This window comes from Mesoplodon densirostris, chromosome 3 (genome assembly GCF_025265405.1).
Source record: "Mesoplodon densirostris isolate mMesDen1 chromosome 3, mMesDen1 primary haplotype, whole genome shotgun sequence".
NCBI lineage: Eukaryota > Metazoa > Chordata > Mammalia > Artiodactyla > Ziphiidae > Mesoplodon > Mesoplodon densirostris.
In genome coordinates, this window is record NC_082663.1 from 104,173,804 (window position 1) to 104,192,337 (window position 18,534).

At 36.4% G+C, this 18,534-nt stretch overlaps 1 protein-coding gene across 1 annotated transcript in view; it reads right to left on the reverse strand.

The window, feature by feature from the left end:
- The window catches only part of CEP120 (centrosomal protein 120), an 80,880-nt gene that overhangs the window by 38,985 nt on the left and 23,361 nt on the right, over positions 1-18,534 (reverse strand). The window contains exons 6-14 of the mRNA XM_060093287.1: positions 13,323-13,520; positions 11,447-11,674; positions 10,259-10,475; positions 8,625-8,802; positions 5,385-5,534; positions 4,449-4,631; positions 2,530-2,626; positions 2,273-2,425; positions 1,626-1,715 (exon numbers count right to left, since the gene is read on the reverse strand). Coding sequence (XP_059949270.1) covers positions 1,626-1,715; positions 2,273-2,425; positions 2,530-2,626; positions 4,449-4,631; positions 5,385-5,534; positions 8,625-8,802; positions 10,259-10,475; positions 11,447-11,674; positions 13,323-13,520 — 1,494 coding nt within the window. The remainder of the gene's footprint in view (positions 1-1,625; positions 1,716-2,272; positions 2,426-2,529; positions 2,627-4,448; positions 4,632-5,384; positions 5,535-8,624; positions 8,803-10,258; positions 10,476-11,446; positions 11,675-13,322; positions 13,521-18,534) is intronic.

The following is an 18,534-nucleotide window of genomic DNA, read 5'->3' on the forward strand; positions in this document are numbered from 1 at the left end:
ATGTGTTTTAAGGAGGAGGAGTACATAATCTGACTTCCTCTACTCTTGGCAGATATCGCAAGCTACAGGGGTCAGTAATGGAGGACAGGATACCAAGTTAAGAAGTAAATGCAGAGACTCCACAGTCCCAATGCAAGGGGCACAGGTTCGATCCCTGGCGGGGAAGATCCCACATGCCGCACGGTGCGGCTGAAAATAATAATAATAAAAATATATATAAATAAAATAAAAATAAAATAAAGAAGTAAATGTAGTTATCTAGGAAAGAGATTGTGACTGCTTAAACTGGTAAAATAGTATGAGAACTTTACAAGAGCGTTTGTCCATTTCCTCACTTCCATACTTTGTGTTACTTTCATCATATATTTTGCTTTTACATATAAGCATCAACAATGAAAAACTCATTAGTCACATTAAAAAATGGCTCAAAGATTAACTTGTCTTAAAAGCTAAATGTGCTGTATCATCTGAAGGCTTACTGTGATAAGTTAAAGATGCATACCATAAGCCCTACAGCAATCACTAAAAAAAAAAAAAAGATATTGCTAATAAGGCAACCGTAGAAATAAAATGGAATCATAAAAAAAAAAGAAAAATTCAATGAATGCAAAAGAAAGCAGGAAAACAGAGAAAACAAAGAATGTATGGGACAGGGCCTCCCTGGTGGCGCAAGTGGTTGAGAGTCCGCCTGCCGATGCAGGGGATACGGGTTCGTGCCCCGGTCTGGGAGGATCCCATATGCCGCGGAGCGGCTGGGCCCGTGAGCCATGGCCGCTGAGCCTGCGCGTCCGGAGCCTGTGCTCCGCAACAGGGGAGGCCACAACAGTGAGAGGCCCGCATACTGCAAAAAAAAAAAAAAAAAAGAATGTATGGGACAAATTGAAAACCAAGAGCAAGACAGTAGATTTAAACCCAAGCACGTCAATAATTAAATATAAATGGCCGAAAGTCAGAGACCTGAAAAAACTTTAAAGAATCTTCTAGTCCATACCCTGTCCTGTCTCTTGATCTAGTGTAGCAAACTACCCTGCCACTATCTTCTCCCATTTATAGCCATTTCATTAACCACTAATATGAGAGTATTTTTACAGACTTGAATTTGGAATATTTGAGACAAGTCTAATTTTCAGGGTTGTTTTACTCAATACCTTGAGTATAAATAGATATATATTAAATTTTGGCTTTCTGGAATAAGATCAGATGGTCTCACATTATCATTTTAAAAGATGTGATTTATAACATTTCATGATTCAATCTTTTAAAACAGCTTAAGAGTTTTTGGTCCTTTTTATTAACTAATAGATTATAATGTAATATTTATATATACTTAAATGTTCTATTTTCTTTTTAAATACAGAGATAGGCTTCTTCTCTAAAGTATTCACTTTCTATAGTTATTCACTTTTTGAACAGGTAACACATTTGCAGGGTTCAAAATCTAAGGAGTACAAAACAACTTACAGTGAAAACCCTTCTTCCTATCCCTGACCCATTCATTCACTTTATCCAGGCCAATATATAACCACTATAATTAGTTATTCCTTCCAGAGATTTTCTTTAATGTATATAGAAGATACTATCATTAATATTCTCTTTTCTCCTTCAAGTTTTATAAAAGTCATTACCTTTTTCTTTACTAGTGATTCCCTCTCTTGGTCCCTTTTCTTCCATTCCTCTGCAAGAGCTTGCATATGAGCCAGTTCTTTCTGCTTTAGCTGCCAAAGGAAGAAAAATAAAGTAAAAAAGAGAAACCCTAAATATTTCAAATAAAAAACCAGCTGTTTTCAGTTAAATAATTAATACTGATCACTGATATATTTCTTTCAGACATTCCATTTTATTTAAAACAAAACAGAGGATGCCTGAGGTGAGTAATACCCATATGAGTATAATTCAGGACAGTATAAAGTTAATAGCTGTTTTCTACCTCTCTTGTTTAACAACTGATGATTCCAGCTTCCAGGAGGGTATGCTAAATGAGATCTTGATATTAAAAGAAACCTTCAAGTCCTTAACCTCTGAATTCTAACCTTCAGTGCTAATTTTGCCCACAAATCATGGAGAAAGTTTAGGAGAAACCTTTCTGAGTGGCTTCTGTGAAGCTGTCACATTTTGAGTATTTTTTAATTCATTTTTTTAAAGAGTAAGGCATTCTTGAATTCAAAGGGACTAGACAGAGTACCCATGGAAAAGAGAGAAAAGCCTACTATGGAGAAGGGAAAATATACTAAATAGACAAAAAAAAAATTTTAAGTAACATTTAAAAAGTAACCTGATTTTCAAAAATGTCTTCCTGCATCTCTTTCCACATTTCTAGCTCAAGTGCTGCTTTGTACTCTAAGGTTTCACGAGGCTCTGTCTGGATTTCTGAAGGACAAGGTGCTGGAGGAACAGAAGATGGCTTTTGTTGTACAGCAGATAAACCCTAAGATATGAATGAAAGAAGCATACTGAAACAAACACACTCATGCATATATACACATTAGGTCTGTTTTAAAGAATAATTTCATAAGATTCAATGACATATACCTGAGATGAATCAGACACAAAAATCTCACGCATTTTCACTAGTCCGTAATCTTCTAAAGTCACTGTGTAAGAAAGATCTACTATCCTGTTATTTGACCTACAAATGAAATCAGAAATATTTTAAAACTCATGGAAACACTTTTATATTATTTCCTTTTACTTCCCCAATGCTAGAGCACTGAGTAGACAGCATGTCTTGCACCTGACACTTGCTGCTCAAAGTGCAGCAGCTTCTGCAGACTTCAAGACCTTCTATATATGTGATATTATATGATCACAAACACAGTATTAAGTACATACTTACATTCACTACAAAATGACCTACAACAGTTACAGATTTGAAAAAACTGAACAGTATAAAAGAGAAATTTTACATCTCACTGCCCAAAGATAATCACTGCTAAAATTCATTTCCTTCTTCTTTTTTAGATATGTAGATACACATGTACTCATGCACATTAAAATCATAGTTTTGTCCTTTTTTCCCCATTTATCCTCCTGCATTTTCCTCCTGTGTAATAACAAACATTAAAAAATATAATTTTTAATGCCTGTAAAACACACTAATGAATTTATGTAGTAAAATTTTAAAAACTTAACAATTCCCCTACTCAATTATATATAGATTATTCTGGACTCTTTTTCTACTTTTCCTGGAATGAACAGCCTTGTTCATAAATCTTTTACTGGATATGAGCACTGCTTCAGGATTAAATCCTAGAAGTGGGATAATTATGTTATTTTTATTATAACGAATACCCTTCTGTATCACAGAACCTGAATGCAGCATTTACCATTAAATAAAAGGACAAAATGTTAGAGGAAAATAAAATTCTGGCAACAAAAAAATGTGGCTTTGTTTAAATCAAACAAAATTTTAATGAATGGATCCCACACGATTAGAACTCTTAATCAACTTTTACATTTTCTTCTTCTAATCTCAGATTTCAGAAGAAATGAATAAAATAAAATGAAGCGCTATCATCTCTGAAGTTTTCACTTAGGTAAATCTCTTAAAACGTCTGTCTACAGAGCAGGGCGATAAAAGTTATTCAAAGCAATCAGCATTAAAATAACTTCCAACAAGTAATGATTATTTTCATTATATTCTACTTACAATAAGAGAAAAGAATGCTGATTTTTAAAAGAATTTTCAGTTAACCAGAATAACTGATTCTCTAAAAACCTGTTCCCAGATCTCCAAGTGAATAAAGGTTTACTAAACCCTTCACTCTCTGGAAGTGGCATGGATGAGGAAAAGTAACGGAAGAAATTCCAATAATACTTCTACATCTCAGCTTTTTACTGGGCCTGATTTTCTTCTACATTCTTACTATGCTTTAAAAATAAAGGCATGTGATATGTAAGGTTAAAGTCAATTTAAATTTCTATTGTTAAATATAAAAAGATAACATATTTGTTGAATAATTTTGTGTAAAATATGTGAACTCAAGTTTTTCACTGTGGCAGTGAATTTCAGGGCAAAAAAAGAATATTCATTTTTCTGAAGTGTCGAACATTTGCAACATTCTCCAACTATATTTGAGGCAAAAGTTTAAATATTTTTCAAGTAGAAAAATTCAAAATAATGTAAAAATACATTATAAATTTGACCCTGAGTTACTAAGCTAAAAAAAAAAAAACACACAAAAAAACAAACTGATCCTGAACTTAAAATTATCAGTCTAAAGAGAGTAGAGAGAAATACTCAACACTCTAAGTATTACAGTATTATGGTAGCACAGATTCACTCTGTGAGGATATAGTAGGTATCAGAAAGCTAAAGAGCAAACTGGGATATAACCCCCATAGGTCAAAGAAAAAAAGATCAGAAAAAAAAATGACATGAAAGGATAAGGTTGTAGCTAGCTAAACAGAATAAAAAGCAAAGCTAAGGCCAGCTCTAGGAAATGCATTACCCTTGTGCTGCTATAATAGGCACGCTTTCACTGAAAGTTTGTCGCCAACACTGTTCACCATTAGAACCTAAAAAGCGAGTTTTTTCTGAAGACAAGATGTTAGAAAGTTGGATTCTGGCAATTCCCAGAAGTAAATCTTTACTCATTTTATCCTTGTGCCATAGTTCAACCAGCAATGGAATCCTAAAAGGAAAAGAGAAACATATGTTCATACCTATCAACTCTGAACTAAGGCTTTTCTGGACTAAAATTTTTGAATTCCTTTAATGTAGCCAAAGATGTTTTTGCTACCTGGAATGTAAAGGCTCAATTCCACAGGTAACAAACAGAAAATACTATTACATTTTTTTTTACACCTCTTCCTGTGCAATGAAGAAAACCCTTCCGAACACTACTATTCCCACAAATGGTTACATAACGTTTAGTTACTCTTCATTCTTTCTTTTAAAATTCTTTTCAAATTGTGATACTCTGAGAAAGTAAAAAGACAGATCTCATTTTTCGTCACAAATCCATTTCAGATAGCTGGATCAACATTTCCATTTTATATAGATGAAAAAACAGAAAAAGCAAATAATGCATTACAGTCATTAAGTGAATCAATAATAAAAACTAAACAGTTTATTTATCGTCACATATTATATCAGGAAAAAGCAAGATTCCTTTTCAAAGTTCCTTCATTATTCATATATTATTTTAAGAAAGTTCTAATATCCCAACTCAGGCAAACAAGATATGAAAATCTAAAAAGAGCCCTCGTAACCACATAAAACTTTATAGTGGAACCACAAGTGTCACAGATTTTAAATTTCTTTCTAGATTCGCAAATGCATAAGCAGCTATGGATGTAAAAATACAGGAATTCCTCTTGTTCATATGATACAAATTTTCAAGAGTTGATTTGAGAAAATATCATACACACCATGTATACATTACCTTAGGAAGGTATCCTGCAGCTGATGAGGCATAGTTGCAAAATCAAATGCGCAGTAAGATTGGGGAAGAAAAACTTCCATGTTTTTCCGAACTTCTATAGGAGGATTAGTCATAATAGGAGCTGCACTTCCGAAGAAAGGATATGAGTACCTAGAATTTAAGAAAAACAAAATCCTATAGTTTACAAATGGGATTTATAGTCTGTTTAAAAAAAAAAAGTGTAATATGAGTATTAAATAAAATTTTTTTCATAGATAAATGGTACAAATACATTATGGTTTTACTCCTATCACCAACGTTAAAATTATACAAATATTTTCAGTGTTGATATAAAAATCACAAAAATTATAGAGAAAATGCATTATTTGCACAGCACTGGTTTCCAAAGTTCCTTTACAAGTAATCTTCCAATGATCCTCTGGGGAAGGAGGAGTATACACTGGTATTTTTAAGGCAATACACCAAATAAGAAAGAGACAGTCACTTTGATACACTTCAAATAAGACAAAGATTCAGAAGTGAAAATGACTCCACTAAACAAAGACAGAGCTGCCATCTGTTAAGAGCTCCCTGAGGTATATAAATGTAGCAAATTAACATGTACACATTACATTCATACAATGTTATATGTCAAAAATATTTTTATAAAAAAAATACTAAAATGTGGGGGGGAGGAAGAGTTCCTGAGGGCATGGGTCTTATCTTTTTCATCTTTGTGCTCCCAGACAGTTTCCATCATATAGTAAACTGTCAAGAAATGCTTGCTAAATTTAATTTCTAAACCTATTTTTCTTTATATAATAATGTCCTGATTTTGTACAAGCTAAAAAAACCCTTAGTCAACTCCAAAAGGATGCATTCATAGTATTTTGTCTCTGAACTGAGAATCAAGCATGAAAGCAACTCAGATGTACTACAGATGAATCAAAGAGTGACATAACACTATTTCTTTCTTTCATCATAAAAGTCACACCAGATTAAATAGAAGAATGTCTGACTATTGCTGAACTTATTTTGTACGTAAAGCCAAATAGAGATATTGTAATGCTCACTTAAATTTCATTTTATAATTTGTTATTCATTAATAAAACTAGACTTTAAACTCTACTAGTAGAAATTGCTTTTCCTACAAGAATAATCCTGCTCATAAACTCAATTCCTACACAATTACATAAACTGAATTTACGTCATCTCAGAGAGCTCATCCCCTAGAAATTTAACCCCCTACTACAGATGTAGTGATTTAAAAGGCAGAAAAAAAAAAGCAAACACATTAAACTTTTTCTAATATGAGTTATCTCACAAATTCCATTAGACAATTGTACACTACAATTTCATATCAACGCAGAGCATGATAACATAAAATCTATCAAACATAAAATGCCCAACATTAAAAAAAAAGCTTTAAAATGAATCAAAGACAGAAGCAGTAGTCCTCAAGTGATTTCTATAGAGTATTAAGTGGATCATACCTGTTTCCTCAGGGTAGTATATTCTTTCCCTTTTCTTTGTCAAGTGAACTAGTAGCCTCCCTCATGTACTGACGTATTTCTGACTCTGTCTTCTTCACTAGATTGAGCTCTTTGTTTATATGCCCCATGCCCTAATACCGGACAAACTGTTGGCATAATGTAGGCACTTAATGATTAAACAAATGGCCCTATGGCAAGCAGGAAACACAAAAACTAATATGTGCTTTCTAACTGGGCTTGTTCAAGGCTCCTCCCTCACAGCATCCAATCTCAGATCATCCCTGTGCTTCTGGCCAACATCATCTCTAAGTGTCCTAAGATCAGTTTCCCCAGTAGCAGCAGGAGAGAAAAAGGAACAGTTCTATGTTATATAAACCCTGTGAGAAAAGCTATGTCTACAGCAGAAAACTTTTTCCTGGCTTTCAATTTTTAAAAAAACAACATTTTAGTCATGATTCTCAGCCTCTAACATGAGGTAAAATGCAGAACTTAAGCTGTGAGGACAGACTTCCATTCTATGACTTCACTGTGTGAACTCAGTGCTGGGTCCCTTTGATTCTGTCCATTATTCACACCAAAGCTCAGAGGACTTTGGAAACAACTTGATAAGGAATCAAACAACTGAAAAATTAGATACAAGTAGGAGTTGATTTATGCATTTGAAAGGCAGATGTGCCTCAAATAACAGCAGGAAGCAATGAGAAGTTGCTGACATTCCTGGGAATGGCAATCCAAGATGATGGAGAGATTTTCTGATTTTCTCATTTTAATCACATAAAGACCAAAAATTTTATTACAAATGCTAATGCTTATTCCAAAGTAATTTATGAGGACCTAAAGACTCTGAACTAAAACACATAATTATATTACATTTTATATATATATTAGCCACAAAGTCTATGGAAATGTAATATTATTAAAAACAAGCCATTATGGGGACTTCCCTGGTCCTGGACTTCCCGCCTGCCAATGCATGGGACATGGGTTCAATCCCTGGTCCAGGAAGATGCCACATGCCATGGAGCAACTAAGCCCATGTGCCACAACTACTGAGCCTGTGCTAGAGCCCGCGAGCCACAACTACTGGACCCCTCATGCCACAACTACTGAAGCCCGCACACCTAGAGCCTGTGCTCCACAACAAGAGAAGCCACCACAATGAGAAGCCCATGCACCGCAACAAAGAGTAGCCCCTGCTTGCCACTAGAGAAAGCCCAAGCTCAGCAACGAAGACCCAACGCAGCCCAAAATAAATAATTTAAAAAAACAAAAAAACAAGCCATTATGTAAAAGCCATTTAACTGACTGAAACATATATTTCAATTAGCTAAATTGAACAGTGTGGACACTTCCAGTTCATTAGGTATGGTCTTTAGATTCATAGGTATAAAAGGTAGATATTAAGACTATAACCTCCCATTATAACACAGTTTTATAGAAAAATCAGATACTATACTCCCATTATTTTGACCTATGGCAGCTTTTCTGGAAACAATATATTTTAAGTTCAAGAGTCACTATATTTTAAAAAGGAACATTAACAAATTATTATCAATACCTACAATTATTAGCAAGACTGTTACCTCTCATACTACCAATGCCACCTTTGATTAAGTTCAGTCATTAGGACATAATAGCCTTACATCCTTTTAGTCCACTGATTTAACAAATGTCATAACTTCTTTGGTGACATTTCTCCTCTGCAAACCCCAAACAGAGGAAAGGCATTTCTCCTCAGAAAATATTTTGAAACAAAATCAAATCATACCTTAATATACAGTTGACTGGAAAACCAACTTCCAAATCACGGATACTCCTTAAGTCTATTGAAAAGCAAAAATGATGTGATGTTGCAGGAACAGCAATTTTCTGTCCTGAAGCTGTTCCTGAAGCAATGGATGTAGTCACTGGCTGGGCCAGTAAAGCTGGTTCAGAAGAACTGACAGCTAAAATGAACATAAAAATTTAAAAAAAAATTCTATTTGCTAACAATTTCTCTTAAGTTATTCAGATAATTTAAAGATATCATCTCATTTACCTTCAAGCAAAGACTTGACTATCTGATTTTATAAACATATGAATTGAGGCATAAACTTCTTAAAGTGACTTGTCCAATATTATGTAGGCTTTAATTCCCATTATAGAACTGTGCAAAAAAAAGAGCTTACTCTCACTCTCAACATATATTGCAAAACACAAAAGCATACAGTACCGATGCAGTAAGGTATGATAGCAGCCTGGCAGGCACTAATATTTCTAAGAGACAGGTGAATATAGCTTAGTATTTGAACGGTTGTATTTGAGACTTACTGCAGATATAATTACATCACTTTTTAAAAAGTAGTTTGGTTAGGGTTTAAAAAGTAGTTTGTTAGACTATGTCTAACAAAAAACTAAAACTTGACAGAGAAAGACAAATATCATATGATATTGCTTGTATGTGGCATCTAAAAAAATTGTACAAATGAATTTATTTACAAAACAGAAATACAGTCACAGATGTAGAAAACAAACTTATGGTCACCAAGGGGGAAAGGGGAGGGGAAGGGATAAACTGGGAGATTGGGATTGACATAGACACACTACTATATATAAAATAGATAACTAATAAGGACCTACTGTAAAGCACAGGGAACTCTACTCAATACTCTGTTATGGCCTGTATGGGAAAAGAATCTAAAAAAAGTGGATATATGTATATGAATAACTGATTCACTTTGCTGTACACCTGAAACTAACACACCTTTGTAAATCAACTCTACTCCAACAAAAATTAAAAACAAACAAAAACACTAAAACTTGAAAAAACAGAGGTATCTAGTCCAATCCTATTATACACCAGAGGTGTTTAATGAATGGCCCAAGTCCTATAGCTACTCAGTGACAGACCTATAACTTGCACCCAAACTTCTAACTCCTAATCCACCACTGCTCTTACAACTTATACTACTAAATTTAACTGTAGATTCTTACATAACAGATGGAAAAATTTTATAAGACAAGATAAAAATGCATTCTCAGACTGTCTCAACTTTAGGATCAAAAATGATTATTTTGAGTTTACTATAAGAGGCAGTTAGTATCTCTTTTCTCTAAAATTCCAGTGAAATTGAGATACTGAAGAGTTTGCTAATAATCTATACGAAAGAACTATATTCTTTAATTTCTTTTGAATAAGCTACTATTTCTAGTATGAAAATAAATGAAAAATTATCTTACCTTTTAGCAAATTCTACTATGAAGTTAAGTAAATTGCAATTACTTTAATCTGATTATTTTTTTTACATTGACTCTTTAAAAAACTCAATTTTTACTTAGCACCCATGAAAACTCGCACAGTCATTTATTAGATGGCTGAAAAATCTATACCTAAAAGATAGATCTGTGAAAAGAATACCTTACCCTTTGGATTGGGTTTTGTGTCCTTATCATACTGTAAGCTTTCCACTTCACTTTCTGTTGCATCGTCTCTTGTTGGAGGTGACTGACTGTGAGGTGGAACAGGAGACACGCGTGGAGACTTGGGCCCACTGTGTGTCTTCTCCTTTGTGGGGGTGAAAACTGTCTTCTTTGAATGGTGTGGCTCATGTTCATTCTGGGTCTTTAATTCAATTAAAGACTAAAAACAATTTTTAAATAAAGTATAATATGCAAAGAACTTTCCTTCATGATTAAGCAAAAATCGTGATGTTGTTTTTAAAAAATATTAGCTTCCTTTCCCAGTTTGGATATTCCTAGTCTACTTCTCTTCATAATTTGCAAATTTTCTTATAGCATCTAGGACCAGAAAAAGGAAGATGAACAGGAAGGAAATATGATATCCAGAGCTCCATATCAAAATGCATCCTAATGCACAAGAAGGGATATTCAATAAAAGAAGTCAGGCATAGGTGTCCTTGGGAATGGTTATTCCTACCAAAGCAATACAAAGGAGGTCTGTATTACTAAAAAACAAACAAAAAACCAAAAACCCAGAAGTCTAGTATGATTTTCTTCCTTTGCTCCACTATCCTCTAAAAATACATGCATATATGTCTTTTTAAACTCTCACTTCAGTTCACAGCCTACATAAAAATCAGTTCTTTAAAAGAACATGACACTAAAGTTGATTCTGGGGCTATATATAATCAAAAAACATATATATTCAAATAAATGTCTCTATTGCCTACAGACAGTATGAGGACTATAAAACACTGAGCCAAAAACCTTATCTTAGCTAAGGCTGAGTCAACCAAAAAGGATCCATTAACGCAAATTACTGGAAACTGGGTCTAAAAATATTCTCTTCTACCGTAGTCCCTCTTCTGCCACAGTTACTGACTACGAGCTGGGGGTGTGGGGAATGGTTTTCACTACATGAAAAGACTGGACTGAAGGGCTCTGGACAGTGTCACCTATGAAATGCGGCAGAAGCCATAGCACTTTTCAGAAGGGTCTTTTTGGAGAGGAGGTTATCATATAATGAAGGCCACTACCTAAGAGTAATAAATACTTTCTTATGCGGGGTAATGCTTCTGAAGCTCAACTTTTGTGACTAATCATGAACTACATCGAAGAAGCTAGAGGAGGGGAAGGAGGGTCACTACTTGCCTGGGCATCTAAGCCTTCTCTCTGCAGAGCCACAGACACTCCCACAGTGGGGGCTAGATCCACAGGAACAGGTGCAAGCTTTTGTTTGGCTCGGTTTGGAGGGTCAAGAGTAAAAGCACCTTCAACTGTGACTGGGCGATGGTTGATTTCTGTACTACCCTTTTTCAGTAGTCCGGTTAAGGGTATTTCTGTACTTCCAAGTGACTGGTCTCCACAGCAGAGGTGGATCTAATATGACAGGGAAAATCAACATCAGGCTTTATATTTTCTCCTTTATTCTAAACACACAAACTTAACAAAAAGTTATAAAATGATCCATAGAAGGAAAACAGAATGCAGATTATCTTATTGACCTGCAGTGGCTAAGATACTCAAACATGATTGTTAAAAACTGTTGCTAAAGCACAAAATTTACCCAGAACTCAATAATAAAGTTATTAATTCTTTTCATTTTTCCTTTCAGTACTGTACACTCCTATGTTATCACGTTCTCTTTTCTGTCTCTTTGGTGAGCTATGGTTACTTTAATATTGTACTATGCTATCTTACATATGCAAATTATATCATGAATATATGAATTTAAACAGAAAACAAATACATCAAGCATCTTTTCTATTTCCATTATAACATTAAACACAGTTCTTAAAAAATAAGTGAATGGGTCCAGCCCTATTTGGAAATTAAAGAAACTCAAATAATTCTGTTTTATTCACCCATAAAACACCATGAATATTTCTTTCTCTTTTTTCTTGCTTTTCAAACTTTATATATAAAACAGACTGCTTAACAGTGAAAGGTAAAAGAGAATACCTCTGGGGTGGTGGAATGTACCATTAATCACTGCTAGCTAATCAAAACTTCAACATTACCACCTTTTGCAACGACCAAAAAAAAAAAAAAAGGCTGCTCCAGATATGTGTCACTTAACTATTCTTTTCCCTTACTACATTGAAGCCACAGCAAACCTAGTATTCATATGAACAATATGCAGTCATTACATAAAAATACTTTAAATTCTACTATCAGCAATGACCTATAACAGTCCTAATGTTATTAGGTGTGATATTTTTAATGGGCTGGAGAGAAAGGATTTTTATGACTTAAATTGTCCATGAGAATCAAACTAATAAATAAGTCAATAGTTTTGGTAAGGAATTTTATAAGATAAAATTCAACGTGCTTTTTTCCTGCATTTCATTTTATATAACCTTCAACTTTCTAAATACCTTGCATTTAGCAGAACCACCTCTAAAATTTAGTTCCACTAATGCCTCTTTTCACTATCCACTCAAAACGCAAGCAAAGTCTAATGAATGATCACTTTACTATAAAAAAAATGACTACCCCACCCTACTTCACCACCCATTTCAGTCTGATTAAGATTAATCATAACAAACAGAAAAGTAATTTTGGACTAGATAAGGTTCACTTTTAAATAAAGTCCAATTTAAAATTGGTTTACAAAACTACCAAATTGAAGAACAGGTTTTAGAAAGTTGTTTCATCTCTTTGATTTTAATAGCAATAAGGTGTATAAATTCTGAAATCTAAAGTGTGATCTGTGTGGTGACAGCTAATCTCCACTAACAATAATAAAACCTGCCTCCTGCCCGCAGCTTTAAGCTCCAGGTACAACTTTTTATGATAGATGACCGATAACTGATCTACCTCTTTCCACAGTAACAAAGTAAGGCGGTATATCTCCTAAAATTCTGAAGTAACTGTCATGCTGTGACTGTACAAGTCAGGATAATTCCTAAAAAATTAAAAGATGTGGCAGAAAGATGATATCCACTTCAGAAATAAGACAGAGTTTGGGTACCTCTTTAATGCTTAAAAAATCATCTCACAGGAAACAATTTTCTGCCATACCTACCTGTAGTTTAGACTGAAGAGCCAGGTAAACACGAAGAATTTCTATACTGCTACGTATTCGAACAGATGCTCTCTCTGGCTCAAAGTCTGGGTTGATCAAATCATTGAAGGGTTCATTTGTAACATCATTTCCCAGTAAAGAATAGTAAAAGAAAAACTCAGGCCGTCTTTCTGGAAGTTTCATGGTACATGGAATTAACTAAATATTTAAGGAAAAAAATGATTATTACATTATAAACCACTAAACATCCTTAAAGATGTCTAACAAACTCCAAAAATATTTGCTAAAATGATTTTTTATTTCAAGCCTTAAATTAGTAACTCAAAATTTCTAAATCTCTGCCAAATTACTACCAAATCACTAGTTTAATTTTTAAAGGTTTATCTTACACAAGCACAGAGACTAAAATATTTTTATACATTAATGTTGTTTTAAAGCTTATGTTTCATTCAACTAGTCAATGAAAACTCCATAAAAGTTCTTTTAGAAGAAAGTGGTCAAATATTTTACACTGAGCTTTCCTTATTTCCACATACCCTTACTCCACCATCCTCTCCGTAAATGAGAGAAGGTTTTTAAGAAATCTTAATCCAAGCTATTTACTATAACTTCTTTTGATGGGGAAAAAAAAAAGCTTTGTAGCTACACTTATAAAACTTGGAGACCTATAAATTAAGTTACAAAAGGCTGTCTTCTGCCCACTATAAGGAGCTGCTGCAGGGGGAAAATGGAGCCCTTCACAAATGAAATGTTTACTGGGGGTGGAACAAGATGGCGGAGGAGGACATGATCTCACCTCTTCTCAAGAAAACACCCAAAATCACAACTAACTGTTGAACAACCATCGACAAAAAAAAAAAATGGAACCTACCAAAAAAGATATCCTACATCCAAAGACAAACAAGAAGCCACAAGGAGATGGTAGGAGGGGCACAATCACGATAAAATCAAATCCCATACCTGCTGGGTGGGCAACCCACAAACTGCAAAATAATCATATCTCAGAGGTTCACCCACTGGAATGAAAGTTTTGAGCCCCATATCACAATCCCCAGCCTAGGGGTCTGGAATCGGGAGGCAGAGCCTGCAAGGCATCTGGAGTGGAAGGCCAGAGGGATTTGATCGCAGGAAATCCACAGGACCAGGGGAAACAGAAACTTCTCTCTTGGAGAGTGCACGCAAGTTCTTGTGTGCACCAGGAACCAGGGGAAAGAGCAGTGACCTCATAAGAACCTGGGCCAGACCTAATTGCGGGTATTGGAGGGTCTCCTGTAGAGGCAGGGGTTGGCTGTAGCTCACTACTGAGATAAAGACACTGGAGGTTGTATTTCTGGGGAGTACCCATTGGCATGAGCCCTACTAGAAGCCACCATTTTCTCACCAAGACCTGGCCCCATCCAACAGCCTGTAGGCTCCAGTACTGGGATGCCTCAGGCCAAGCAACCAACACAGCCCCACTCATCAGCAGACAGGCTGCTTAAAGCTTTCCTGAGCCCACAACTTCCTGATAAACACACCCCTTGACATGGCCCTGCCCACCAGAGGGACAACACCCAAGTCCACCCACCAGTAGGTAGGAACCAGTCCTTCCCACCAGGAAGCCTGCACAAGCCACTAAGACCAGCCTCATCCACCAGGGGGCAGAGAGCAGAAGCCATAAGAATTACAACCCTGCAGTCTGTAGAATGGAAACCGCAATCACAGAAACAGAGAAAATGACATGACAGAGGAATATGTCCCAGACAAAGGAACAAGATAAAACCCCAAAAGAACAAGTAAGTGAAGTGGAGATAGGCAATCTACACGAAAAAGAATTCAGAGTAACAATAGGAAAGATGATCCAAGGTCTTGGAAAAAGAATGGAACCACAGATTGAGAAGACACAAAAAATGTTTAACAAAGAGCTAGAAGATCTGAAGAACAAACTAACAGAGATGAACAATAAAATAACTGAAAAGAAAAATACACTAGTAGAAATCAATACCAGAATAAACAAGGAAGAAGAACAGATAAGTGACCTGGAAGAAAGAATGGTGAAAATCACAACCACAGAGCAGAATAAAGAAAAAAGAATGAAAAGAAGTGAGGACACTCTCAGAGGCCTCTGGGACAACATTAAGAGCACCAACATTCGCAATGCAGTAAGTCCCTTACATACGAACTTTCAAGTTGTGAACTTTCAGAGGTGCGAACATGCATCTGGTTCCAGCAAGGAACCAGAACCTGTGCCATCAATGTGAGGTATGAGTGAAACTGCAGCTTAACCTCCATCTATTGCTGATAATCCTTCAGATTTACCATCTCCCACCTCCTCTCCCTCCTCCAGTCAGTAACTCTTCTTGCCTGTTCACTTGATGCCAGCCCCTGTATGCCAGCTGTTGTACTGTACTACCATACATTTCAAGGTACTATACTGTAAGATTAAAAATGTTTTCTTCGGGGCTTCCCTGGTGGCGCAGTGGTTGAGAGTCTGCCTGCTGATGCAGGGGACGCAGGTTCGTGCCCTGCTCTGGGAGGATCCCACATGCCACAGAGCGGCTGGGCCCGTGAGCCATGGCCGCTGGGCCTGCGTGTCCGGAGCCTGTACTCTGCAACGGGAGAAGCCACAGCAGTGAGAGGCCTGCGTACAACAACAACAACAACAAAAAAGTTTTCTTCATTTTTTGTGTTTTTTATGTATTATTTGTGCAAAAAGTACTATAAACCTATTACAGTACAGTACTATACAACTGATTGTGTTAGTTGGGTACCTAGGCTAACTTCATTGGACTTATGAACAAATAGGACTTACAAACACACTCTCAGAACAGAACTCATTCGTATGTAGGGGACTCACTGTATAGGGGTCTCAGAAAAAGAGAGAAAGGACCTGAGAAAATATTTGAAGAGATAATAACTGAAAACTTCCCTAACAGGGGAAAAGAAATAGTCACCCAAATCCAAGATGTGCAGAGAGTCCCAGGCAGGACAAACCCAAGGAGGAACATGCAGACGTTAATCAAACTGACAATAATTAAAGACAAAGAGAAAATATTAAAAGCAACAAATAACATACAAGGGAATCCCCAAAAAGCTATCAGCTGATTTTTCAGCAGAAACTCTGCAGGCCAGAAGGGAGTGGCACAATGTATTTCAAGTGATGAAAGGGCAAAACCTACAACCAAGAATACTCTACCCAGCAGGGCTCTTGTTCAGATTTGATAGAGAAATCAAAAACTTTACAGACATGCAAAAGCTAAGAGAATTCAGCACCACCAAACCAGCTTTACAACAAATCCTAAAGGAACTTCTCTAGGTAGAAAGAAAAGGACACAACTAGAAACAAGAAAATTACAAATGGGAAGTCTCACCAGTAAAAGCAAACATAAAGTAAAGGTAGTAAATCATCCACACACAAATATGCTCAGAGGATAACAGTAGGGAGTTTCCTTAAAAAACTAAAAATAGGGCCTCCCTGGTGGCGCAAGTGGTTGAGAGTCCGCCTGCCGATGCAGGGGATACGGGTTCGTGCCCCGGTATGGGAGGATCCCATATGCCGCGGAGCGGCTGGGCCCGTGAGCCGTGGCCGCTGAGCCTGCGCGTCCGGAGCCTGCGCGTCCGGAGCCTGTGCTCCGCAGCGGGGGAGGCCACAACAGTGAGAGGCCCGCATACCGCAAAAAAAAAAAAAAAAAAAAAAAAAAAACTAAAAATAGAGCAACCATACGATCTAGCAATCCCACTCCTGGGCATATATCCAGAGAAAACCATGGTTTGAAAGGATACATGCACCCCAATGTTCACCGCAGTGCTGTTTACAATAGCCAAGGCATGGAAACAACCTAAATGTCCATCGACAGATGAATGGATAAAGAAGATGTGGTACACATATACATGGAATATTACTCAGCCATTAAAAAAATGAAACAATGCCATTTGCAGCAACATGGATGGACCTAGAGATTATCGTACTGAGTGAAGTAAGTCAGACAGAGAAATACAAATATCATATGATATCACTTACATGTGGGAAAAAATTATATAAATGAACTTATTTACAAAACAGAAACAGATCTGCAGACATGGAAAATAAACTTATGGTTAGCAAAGGGGAAAGGTGGGGGGAAGGGATGAATTGGGAGTTTGGGATTGACATATATGCAGTACTATATATATATATTTTTTTTTTTTTTTTGGCTGTACGCGGGCCTCTCACTGCTGTGGCCTCTCCCGTTGCGGAGCACAGGCTCCGGACACACAGGCTCCGCGGCCATGGCTCGCAGGCCCAGCCGCTCCGCGGCATGTGGGATCTTCCGGGATCGGGGCACGAACCCGTGTCCCCTGCATCGGCAGGCGGACTCTCAACCACTGCGCCACCAGGGAAGCCCTATGCAGTACTATATTTAAAACAGATAACCAATAAGGACCTGCTGAATAGCACAGGGAACTCTGCTCAATATTCTGTAGTAACTTAAATATATATATATATATATATATATATATATATATATATGTATGTATGTATAACTGAATCATTTTGCTGTACACCTGATACTAACACAACATTGTAAAGCAACTATAGTCTAATATAAAATTAAAAAAAAAAAAAAAGGGTGTCTTCCATACTAGGAGTGTTACTTCTCAAAGCTGGTAGTTTCCTGGCCATGTGACATGAAGACATGGGATGCTTGTCCCATAAAATGCAAAATACCTTCTAACGGACCTTTAATGTTTGCTAGCACATTGTTAAAAGTAACAAACTATAAGTAATTGACATGTTCTGCAACAGGAGATGGCTTAAAAATATTATAGTTATCAAACAATATGGCTCCTAAATAATGATATAGTGACATGAAAGTTACCTAAAATATTTTTTTTTTTTTTTTTTTTTTGCGGTATGCGGGCCTCTCACTGTTGTGGCCTCCCCCGTTGCGGAGCACAGGCTCCGGACGCGCAGGCTCAGCGGCCATGGCTCACGGGCCCAGCCGCTCCGCGGCATATGGGATCCTCCCAGACCGGGGCACGAACCCGTATCCCCTGCATCGGCAGGCAGACTCTCAACCACTTGCGCCACCAGGGAGGCCCCTAAAATATTTTTAAGTCAAAAAAACTTAACAGGACAGTTTGTAAGTCTGTTAAGTTTGAAAATAAAAGTACTAACCACTTAGATTAAAACAACCCAGTACTGAGCACACAGTAAATAGTCAATAAAGTTATTTATTTTATATTAAATATA